An 11302-nucleotide genomic window follows, 5' to 3' on the forward strand; every position below is an offset into this window, starting at 1 on the left:
TGTAGCTCCAGGCCTGGAGGTTGGTGTCCCTGCCTGTGGCAGGGGGTTGGAGCTCTGTGATCCTTGGGGTCCCTTCCAACCCAGACCAGTCTGGGATTCATTGCTTAACTTTTAGGGTGAGGGCACACAATGAACTTACACAGGGTAACAAACAGGCATGTGATGCCTTTGCTGCTGCAACCAGCTTTGTGTATGTGTTTCCTTGGCTCTGCTTGTGAGAAATCCTAATGTGCTCTGAAAGAAAGAGATTGGAGCAAACATCCCTTACTTTGGGTTTAGTTTGGACATAGAAGATGCTCTCCTACAACTCACATGGCTCCATTGACATCTGGCCGCTCGTTATATTAATGCATCTTAATTGTGCTTTCTGAGTATGGATTGTGACTCTTGCAGAAAAAACAACCAAGGGCTTTGACTCACTGGCTACAGTGATTCATGCTGGGGCAATTTAAGAGGTTACTGTTCTCCTTTTATCTAGCTTGACCCCTCTGCTTGAGGTTACCACGTCCAAAACAGCCAGCTAAACATAGTCGTCCACCCTTCAGCTGCCAGAGTTCACCTTGTGACAAATGAATGTGATCTGGAAGGGATGGTGATTTCAGAAGCTACCCTCCATCTCTGGCTGCAGGGAGCCTGGCCTGTTAAATTGCCCTGCTACAAATTGCCAGAATTTGATAGTCAGATCTCACCTCTTGACTTGCCATAATGAGTAGGTACTGTGACAGGTAGGCTCTTGCAGCTCTAGCAGCTCCAGCACAACCTGCTGTAATTGTCAGCTTAGATTCCTATTCTAGCAGTAATTTGGGCAACCAAGGGGTGTGTGGGGAGGGTAGAGGGGGGTACTGGTGCAGTTCCACATCCCTTCCTGCACAGGCAGCGGCTTCTGGCAGAGAAGGAAGTGAATAGCAGGAGGCAGCAACATTGCAAATTGCTGTGGCTGTATCCATCAGAGCTTGTCTGTCAAATCCCTCCGGACATCTGACTGGGCAGTGAGTTTCCTGTGCCAGGCAGGAGATAACTGGCTATTGTTTTAGTGCCAGATCGTTTACACCAGAGATTCTGCCTCAATTTTCTTTTATTCCTGGGGATTTGGAGACTAGTTCCTAATGTTCTGGAGAAGCAAGCAGTTTGTCTTTGTTTTCCAGCTTTGGATGTGACTCTTTCAGTGGTGAAGGAGACATGTTTGCCCTTAAAACCTGTTTGCTGCCTAGTGTTTACCCCAAAAAGCCTTCAGTGTGGGGAACCCCTTTCCTGCTTGCAGAATTTGAGGAAATGTACCCCAAAGCTGGCTGGCCTTTGTTGAGCATCCTTTTACTTCTGGGTTGCTTATTTTCTTACTGCAAGACCCAACTGTTACCTGCTGAAATGTGTGTTGTTTGGAAGATGTTTCATAGAATCCCAGACTGGGCTGGGATGGGAGGGACCCCAAAGGATCACACAGCTCCAACCCCCTGCCACAGGCAGGGACACCAACCTCCAGGCCTGGAGCTACACAAGGTTGCCCATGGCCCCAGCCAACCTGGCCTTGAACACCCCCAGGGACGGGGCACCCACCCCCTCTCTGGGCAGCCCCTTCCAGCCCCTCACCACTCTCTCTGCAAAGAACTTCCCCCTAATATCTAATTTAAACCTTCCTTCCTTTAGCTTTAATCCATCCCCCTTGTCCTGCCATTGTTTACCCTTTTAAAAAGTTGATTCCCCTCCTGTTTGTATGCTCAAACAGTATTGCAGTGAGAAGTCATTTCATCAGATCTTAATCTTGTTACAGGTAGCTGTTCTTGGGGTTTTTTTCCCCCCTCCTGCAGCTATGGAAAGCAATTACCTATCTGGTTATCAGTCCTGTTAGGTATTTCCACAGCATTTTCTCCTGCATGTAAAACATTCAGGTTTGTGACTGAACATAGATGAGTAGAGGAGGTAGATGTGAGGGAGCCAGGCCCATGTGTTTCTGTGCATATGTAACAGCACATCACAGAGTCACAGGGGTTGGAAGGGACCCCCAGAGCCCATGGGATCCAACCCCCTGCCAAAGCAGGGTCCCTAGGACAGGTCAGTGTCCAGACAGGGCTGGAATCTCTCCAGAGAAGGAGACTCCACACCCCCTGGGCAGCCTGTCCCAGGGCTCCCTCACTGGGAAGAAGTTCTTCCCCACATTGGGGGGAACTCCCTGTGCTCCAACTTGAGCCCATCGCCCCTTGTCCTGTCCCCACAGACACTGAGCAGAGGCTGCCCATGGCCCCCTGCGTCCCACCCTTCAGCTCTTGATCCCCAGTGATCAGATCCCCTCTCAGGCTCTTCTCTCCAGGCTGATCATCTGATGTTGTCTGACTTCAGGTTCTGTAGCGTTGGGCGCTGGACCCAAATACACCTTCCTCACGTAGGCTTAGGAGGTGGCAGGGTTTATTCATGACACAAACCTGAGCTACACCACTTCTAGCAATATTTGTAAATGTTATTAATCTGTATTTTATCCTACACTGGCAGAAAGGGTGATGGCCTTAGCGGTCATGACATTGTCAAAGCTAAATAATGAATTTCAGTGCCCCTTTTTTTTTGCCCCTTTTCAGCAAATTACAGCTGAACACCTGCCAAAGGGAATACTTTTCTCATTTTTGCTGCTTCACTGCTGTGTGTGTGTAATTTGGCAAGCACAACAAGTTCTCCAGTGACCTGCACTAAAATGTTAATGGTAGGATGGGTTCTGAGTGGTCAGCTGGGATTGGTAACTGGGGATGGAGTTTTATCTCTGGTCACCTGTATGAATATAAACCTGGTCTGTTTATTAGGTGGTTCTAGTTCAAGTTGTGCTGCTGACCCAAAGGTAATGTCACAAAGAGATGCTGTGGCATGTTCTAAACAAGCTTTCTGGGTTAATTCCCTCCCTGCCACTGAGCATTGCAGCATCCCATCCATTCCATCAACCTTTAGTTGTTGTCTGCTGGCTTTGCAGGTGGGCAGAACCTCAAACATCTCCGTAAGGATGCAAACCATCCTAAACTGATGCTCCCGTGCCCTGGAGGTCTAAATTGAGACCTGCTCTACCTTCCCCCCCACTTCTTTCAGCAGAGATTGTTTTGCAACCCAAATGAAAACGGGCTGGTGAAGCACTGTGATGCAGTTTATAGCTCCCTCAGCTGTTCTCCGCTTGCCTCATCGGTATCGTAAACCGAGATCCGCTGCCTTTCCACAGCACTAAATGAATTTGAAAGAAAAGTCATTTTCTAGTAACGTGGTGAGTGCAGTAAGGCATAAACACCCCCCCACAACCAGTTTAATTTTCATACTTTTATGGAAGGGTGTCAGGAAGGGGTTGACATCGTCTCTGTCTTTGCGCAGAGGCTGTTTGCTTTGAAAGACGTGGTTCTGTGGTGTGCGGCAGTTCATGTGCTCTGGGACTCTGTGCCTCCTCTTGGCCCGTTGGTTTGTGAAGTCAAATCACAGAGGCACAGAATTACAGGGGTTGGAAGGGACCTCAAGAGATCATCAGGTCCAACCCCCTGCCAAAGCAGGGTCCCTAGGACAGGGCGCACAGGTCAGTGTCCAGACGGGGCTGGAATCTCTCCAGGGAAGGAGACTCCACACCCCCCTGGGCAGCCTATTCCAAATACTGGAATAGGCAGAGCTGGGGGTGTTTGTGCAGCCCCAATTCAGTCACACTCTCTCCAGGCCTTGGACTGTATGATTACCTACTCTTCTTCCTCGTTCTGCAAGACCTTTGCCTGGTTTATCTCTAAAGATATCCCCTATGTTGCCCTGAAAATTCTAAAATTAGGAAGAAGGGCCTTTGTTCCTTTGATGTAAATTAGATAGCCCTTTCTTCTAACAGCTCTGTGGTGAGATGTGGTTCAGCTTGTGGGTTGAGGCAGTTCTGGGTCTGTGTCACTCCCTGGGCTCTGTTGACTGGGCATGGGAGACAAGAACACCAGCCTGGTGTATGTTGGTGTTTGCAGCCACAAGCTGGGTCACACACCAAGAGTCTTGGCTCCATCACAGGCTGGTGCAGGAGGGGGTTTTCTTCTTCATCTCTGACTTCTGACTCCTCAGGCTCATGCTGGTTTCAGCAGCAGTTCCAGCAAGATACTCCTCTTTCTTCCACTGTTGGTTCTTGGTCCCATTCTCCTTTCCAGGTCTTTGCTTTTTCCCACCTCAATGAAGACACAAGTGATCACTCATTCTTGACTGTCCTCTTTTCCTGTTCTGGCTCCTCTCTGGTGTATTTGTCTCACTGTAAGCCAGGTTGTGCTGTTCACACAGGGCTGTAGCTGTGATGGGAACCGTTTGGCTTCACTCCTTAGCAGGAACTCACTTTGGGACCAACACATCCTCACTGGAGTTGTGAGGGATGCCTGTGCCTAGGGAGGATGCAGTTTGAAGCTACTGTAGCAGCTAAAAGCTGATGAATACTTTTCCAAAGCAATCAGCTCAGTTGAGTAGATGTCAGCACCTTAGTTGGAGCTCCCACAGATGCTGAGGAAATGCCACCTCTTCCTGACCGTGTGGGTTTACAACCACATCTCTGTAGTGCATTATCAGAGGTCGTATTGCAGCTTTATAGGTGTGAGGGAGTTGCTTTGGCAAGGGAACATGAGCTAACCCATAGCTTTTCCCTGGCAGTTTTGGCTGATGACTGCTTTTTATTAGCTCTGTTTATAATTTTATTGAGACAATTGCTTTGTTTCCACAAAGCGACAATCAGGCTGCTTTTCCTTCCTCAAGCTAAATGTTTATATCCCAGTGTCAAATGGGGGCAAGATGAATTCTGTTTCCTCAGTTAAATGCAGAGATGATGAAGCCAGGTCTCTACTGGCCACCAACTTTATGCAAGAACAGCTTTTAGGGGTCCAGAGGAGCCCCGGGAATGCTCAGAGGGCTGGAGCAGCTCCCCATGGAGAGAGGCTGAGGGAGCTGGGCTGGGTCAGCCTGGAGAAGAGAAGGCTGTGGGGGGAGCTCACTGCAGCCTCCCCGTCCCTGAAGGGACCCCAGGAACAGGAGGGGAATGGGCTTGTTAAAGGGCAGAGACTGGCAGGACAAGGGGCTGGAGTGAAGCTGGAGGAGGGAAGGGGGAGAGGAGAGACTGGGGGGAAGTTCTTTGCAGAGAGAGTGGTGAGGGGCTGGAAGGGGCTGCCCAGAGAGGGGGTGGGTGCCCCGTCCCTGGGGGTGTCCAAGGCCAGGTTGGCTGGGGCCCTGGGCAACCTTGTGTAGCTCCAGGCCTGGAGGTTGGTGTCCCTGCCTGTGGCAGGGGGTTGGAGCTCTGGGACCCTTGGGGTCCCTCCCAGCCCAGCCCAGTCTCTGATTCTGTGATTTAGCCTTTGGAACTCTGTGCACCGCCACAGTGGCAGCAGTGGTTATTTTCCTCAATAACCACTAGGAAGTGGTTGTTACTAAGAATATACAACTTTCCCTAGACCACAGTGAGTCAACATCAGGTCTGAAATTGGAACTGGGTATTTTTTTTTTTGAAATCCATACAGGTCTCACCTGGTGCTGTCTCATCAGCTGCAGCAGAAGCTCCAACTTGGGTTTAGATTTAATAAAAGAGACTGTCGTGTCATTTCTCTCATAATTTTAGCTACAAGGATTGTTTTTTCCTCCCCAATCCCTTTTTAGCCTGTGCCTCTAACTCCATATTGACTATTCTGTGGTAAACTGTCTCTATAATTATGACCTAATCGTTGATCATATTGATTTGGCAACAGACGTTGAAATTGTTCTGTCAAGTTTCCCTGAACTAAATTGCACCAGCAAAGATGTGAGAAACCAGCAGCAAATCTTGGGCCTCTCCTCAGCCCACTTCTAGAAGAGTCTTTTGCTTTGCACTTCGGTGTCACTGTGGTGAGGTGGTTTGTGGGGTGTGTTATCTGCAGATAAAAACCAGAAATGCAGAGTAAAACCTGAGGAAAACCTGTCCTGTGGGAATAGCTGCTATTGATTGCCTGGTAGAGGTGGAATTTAACTAAAGGTCAAATAAAATTGTACTGGAATCCACCTAAGTGACAGCTGAAATGGGACCAAGAGCTACTGCTTTTTAGAATTTAGAGTGCTTGGTGAAAAGATACCAGAAAAAATTGACCAAAAGGAAGTGTTAAGCCAGTGCAGCTGCCTGCTTTTCTCCCTGTGTCATACCCTGTGGGCTGAGACACCAGGAACACGTCCAGGCAGGTTTGAATCTCTCCAGAGAAGGAGACTCCACACCCCCCTGGGCAGCCTGTCCCAGGGCTCCCTCACCCTCACTGGGAAGAAGTTCTTCCCCACATTGGGGGGAACTCCCTGGGCTCCCACTTGCAGCCATTGCCCCTCGTCCTGTCTCCACAGACCACTGAAAAGGGGCTGGCCAATTCCCCCTGCATCCCATACTTAAGATATTTATAAACATTAATAAGGTCTCCCTTTAGTCTTCTTTTCTCCAGGCTGAACAGCAACAGCTCCCTCAGCCTTTCCTCCCAGGGGAGATGCTCCAGGCCCTTCAGCATCTCTGTCCCTCCTCTGGACTCTCTCCAGGAGATCCCTGGCTGGTTGATCCCAGGAAGCCCAGCACTGGACACAACACTCCAGGTGGGGCCTGAGCAGGGCAGAGCAGAGGGGGAGGATCCCCTCCTGTGACCTGCTGCCCACACTCCTCCTGATGCCCCCAGGATCCCATTGTCTCTCTCAGCCCCCAGGGCACACTGCTGGCTTATGGCCACCCTGTCACCCACCAGGACCCCCAGGCCCTTCTCCCCAGAGCTCCTCTCCAGCAGGTCACCCCAGCCTGTCCTGATCCCAGCAGTTATTCCTTCCCAGGTGCCAGACTCCCCATTGCTGTTGTTGACCCTCATCTGGTCTCTCCCTGCCCAGCTCTCCAGCCTGGCCAGGTCTCTGGATGGCAGCACAGTGTCCTGTGTGTCAGCCACCCCTCCCAGCTTTGGATCATTGGTGTACTTGCTGAGGGTGGATGCTAAAAAATGAGTGCAGATACAGAGTGACAAATGTGAGACATTTCCCCTTATTTTTCTGCAGAGCAATGAGCTCCAAGGCCCCTCAGGAATGAGTTTTTAAACTTGTAGTAGATAACCATGAGAAACACAAGGTTGCTGCTTGGTATTAGTTAAAAGCCCAGCTCAGTGTGAGGAATTAGAAGGAAGAGAATAGAGAGCAGAGTGGGGGAATAGTGTTACACTGGCACATAATCCAGTGGTGCCCTCACAGCTTGAACCTCTGTGCAATTCTGCTTTCTAAAATCAAGGGAGGGCAGAAGGAAAATGAGACACTGGAACTGGGGAAAAAAGATCTGTGAAACCCTGAGCAGCATGGGGAAGGTGGGAAAAGGGTAAATGTTGTGTCCTACACTACAAGAAGTAGAAGAAAAGGGAACTTAATACAAAGGAGATACTCCTTTGTGCAGCGTGGAGTTAGGCTGGAGGGTTTATAGGGAAAAAAGCCTGGTGAGAGCTGCTGAGTCCTGAAGACACCAACTGCTACTGGAGACATCACCTCTGACTCAGGGAGCCCCTGAAGAGGAAATAATTGGCAACTGTGAGAGTATTCAAGGAAAATAGAGCTGCAGCCTGTGCTGCTCCTACTGCTCCAGTCTGAGCATCTCCAGCAGCCATGGGCAGGGCAATGTGGGACTCAGCAGACCTTTGGACTCGCCCCAGGCACTGTTCAGGTGGTCCCAGAGCTTGCAGGTCCCTTGTTCCACCTCTGGAGCAGGGGGGTTTGATAGTGCTGCTCCTGTTGCCACCTGATGGGAGTTGGGAGACTGGGATGAGCCTTGTTCCCTTGAACTTTTGGTTTTGATGGATGGAGGTAACAGAGGGTGTAAGTCTGCTCCTGTTTGAGCTGTGCAAAAGTGACTCTTCTCCTTGGAAATACTTCAGCATCTGCTTGTTCATCCTGGTGTTTTGAGTTACAGCTTGTTAAGAATTTGTTGCTGAAGAAGCCATTGCCTATGTTGCTCTTGCCTGATACTTCCAGGGGTCCTGCAGGAAAGTGGGAGAGGGGCTGGTCACCAGGGAGAGCAGGGACAGGCCAAGGGGCGATGGCTTCAAGCTGACAGAGGGCAGGGGTAGGTTAGATGTGAGGAAGGAATTCTGTACTCTGAGGGTGGGGAGGCCCTGGCACAGGGTGCCCAGAGAGGCTGTGGAAGCCCCATCCCTGGGGGTGTGCAAGGCTGGGTTGGATGGGGCTTTGGTCAGGCTGGTCTAGTGAGGGTGTCCCTGCCCATGGCAGGGGGTTGGAACTAGATGGGCTTTGAAATCCCTTCCAACCTGTACCATATTGTGATTATTTAATTAATACATGATTAAAATCATTCTCTGATACAGGATTAAAAAACGAGCCTGCAGCATGAGCAGGTCCTGCTGGCATTGTCTGTTCAAGGTCCTTTTTTTGTTTTACATTTACTCTCTTCCCTCCTGACCTAAAACAAATCTTTCAGGTCCTGCTCAGACATCCTCTGAGAACAGTGATTATGGCTTTCAAAATAATTATGCACTTATTAGCCCAGCCTGGTGAGCGCAGAGCAGCTCTGGTGCACAGCTCTGTCCTCAGCACCACGATCCCTCCAGCAAAGCTACAACCTCCTTGCCTGGAGGTCATTGCTCTCTGAAAGCTGTGAATGATATAAAAATAAACCAAAGAACCACCCCCCCCACACACCCTTCCCTTTACAGCCAACATCATTACCTCCTTGTCGTTACAGCCAGGCGTTTAATTAGTCTGTGCAAATAACCCTGCTTTGATTAGGCCTGAAGTGTGTTGCCATAACTGTGCCGCTTCTGCTCGTGCTGTGCTGCTGCTGCTTGGGGTTTTCACATGTCAGATCCATCCATTGGGGTTAGAAATTGGTAAACAGATTAAGAAAGAGAGAAAATCACTTAGTTCTAAGGGTTTGGGGTTTTTTTTTTTTGCTTCAGAACAGATAGTGTTTAGAAGGCAGATCCTATCCTGCATTCCTTACACCACGCGACACAGCAGGAGGGAGCGTGGTTGCCTATGACTTACCTGCTAGTGGCATTTCACAAGGGGGGGAAAAGAGGATTTGTATTCACTTGTAGCTGGTATAAATACCATTACTTCATCAAAATAGGGAAATTATCTTTTACTCAATAAATAACTGTATTTTAAGTAAGTTTTTCAGTATTTCAAAGCTGAATCTTGGGAAGCTGATGCTGCTAAGAAACCAGAGCCAACTGTCATCACCACCTACAACTACCTGAAGGGAGATTGTAGAGAGGTGGGCGATGGTCTCTTCAGCCAGGGGATAGGAGATGGGACAAGGGGCAATGGGCTCAAGCTGCCCCAGGGCAGGGTCAGCTCAGCTGGGAGGGCAAAGTTCTTCCCTGGCAGAGTTGTGGGGCTGTGGCACAGGCTGCCCAGGGAGGGGGCTGAGTCCCCACCCCTGGGGGTGTTTAAAAAAAGGGGTACATCAGGTACTTAGGGATCTGGTATAGCTTAGGATGGAAATGGTTGGACTTGATCATCTTCAAAGGTCTTTTCCAACCTTGTAATTCTGTGATTCTCTCATACTCCTGATAAAGAAACCACAGAGATGTTGTAATAAAAAGTGAGCAGTATAAAGCCAAATAACCAGCACTTGAGCTTTCAGAACTCTCTGCTCTGGGCAATCATCAAACACACAACTTCTGAAAGATGTCAGATGAGTAAGATGCCACCTGCTTTGTTTACTAGCTGGAAATTGTAGATCCTGATTTAATTACTGCTAGCTGGCTTTCAGAGGTTGACATTGTGATAGAGAGCTCTTAGAGATCAAGAAAAAAGAGGTCATTTAAGTGATAGGTGAGGTGCTTGTGTATTATATTAGTGGTTTCCTCTCCAGAAACCAATGGAGTCACTCTTCTGTCTTAATTCTGCAAGTATTGACATCGTTGTCTTGAACACCTGTAATGGTGTCACACCTGGGACCATGTTCCTTGCAGTCAAGGGCACAAGAAGGGTTTTCTTCATTTCAAGGTATAGAGGTGTTTGAGGGGTGGAATGTTGACAGCCAGTGTGGTTGGCAAAGTTGAGGCCAGGAACTTGCTGCCAAGGACTCCTTTGGTCACTGATAAAAATTCTTCCCACCCAACCCTCTTTCCACAAGGCTCTAAGCACATCTTCCAAGGCAAACTGTGGTTTTTGGGGGACAGGCTAAGGGTAGATGAGCAGCACAGCTGTCCCCATCCCAGCTAAGCTGATCAAGTAATATCATCATCATCATCATCCATAAGAAGGGTTGCTTTGGCTGTTGAAGTCATGCTGGAATGTCCTGCAGGCAAGTTTTTGGGGACTCTTGGGTTGGATGAGTTGTTCTAGATCTTTCCCTTCTTCCCATATAGATATAACATAAGCACATCTTGCTTGTGGTGACTGGTTCTCTTTCATGCCATCATTTCTACTGCTCCTTGTGCCTTCTTCCACTCTTCTCCCTCTCCATTTGCCTCCCCTTTATATTCCCTCCCTCTCTGAAACATGTAAAACACAGAAGTGGTTTCCAGGCCTGTGATTAACGTGCTGTAAGTCTGTCTGTGGTGTCTGGCATCCTGCCACTCCGATCCCAACCAGGATGTTTGGAAGCTGCTGCTGTATGGCTTGTAAATAATTGAGTCTTTGACATTCAGGTCTCTCAGCTGATGAGACTTCTGTCTGTAGACCAAAGTTTAATTGAGAGCAAGCAGAGGCTTTGTTAAATGAGTTGGTTTCTGCTGGAACTGTGCTGTCTGGTTATATTTCTAAGTGAGAAAGTGTCTGAGAGCTGGCATCAACCTGCTGGGTCTGGTGGAGAGGTTTGATCTGAAAAAAAACCCCCTCTGAGCTTGTTTTAGAAGCAGATTCTGATGTGAAGGTCTGCTTAATGTGCCAGCTTTTCTCTGAGCATTCAGTCAACTCTCTGTTCAAATTAATAATCTCTCCTTTACATCTTATTTCAGGTAGTTCTGCAATCATGCTGAAAGGAACTGACTTTGCAGCAGTTCCATCTGTGCACACCTTCAGCTTTCTTTGTATCTTGTTGCCTTCCTTTGTATGTCTTAGGATCTGTTTCATTTGCATAATTTGCTTCTCACCAGTCTGTTATTAAAATCACCCCACTGTCACCTTGTTCTATACACTTGTCTGGATTTCTGGTCATCCTTTGGCTCATGTGGGGTTCCTCAGCACCACTGTACTGCAGGTAATACATAACACTGTTCCAGGGAAGGAGGAGAAACACTGTAGGGTGCTTGTTGATTCTGGAGAAGATAAAATCCATCTCTGCTCTCAGGTTCCAGAAGACATACACATCAGAATGAACCTGGAAGTCACAGAATCATAAAATGATGAAGGT

General features: G+C 48.6%; 1 protein-coding gene across 1 annotated transcript in view; it reads left to right on the forward strand.

The window, feature by feature from the left end:
* The window catches only part of ELP3 (elongator acetyltransferase complex subunit 3), a 31327-nt gene extending 20355 nt beyond the window's left edge, over positions 1-10972 (forward strand). Inside the window, exon 8 of the mRNA XM_084261958.1 lies at positions 10908-10972. Coding sequence (XP_084118084.1) covers positions 10908-10911 — 4 coding nt within the window. The 3' untranslated portion in view covers positions 10912-10972. The remainder of the gene's footprint in view (positions 1-10907) is intronic.
* Positions 10973-11302: the final 330 nt, after the last annotated feature.

This window comes from Gallinula chloropus (genome assembly GCF_964237585.1).
Source record: "Gallinula chloropus genome assembly, chromosome: 3".
In the NCBI taxonomy this organism is placed as follows: domain Eukaryota; kingdom Metazoa; phylum Chordata; class Aves; order Gruiformes; family Rallidae; genus Gallinula; species Gallinula chloropus.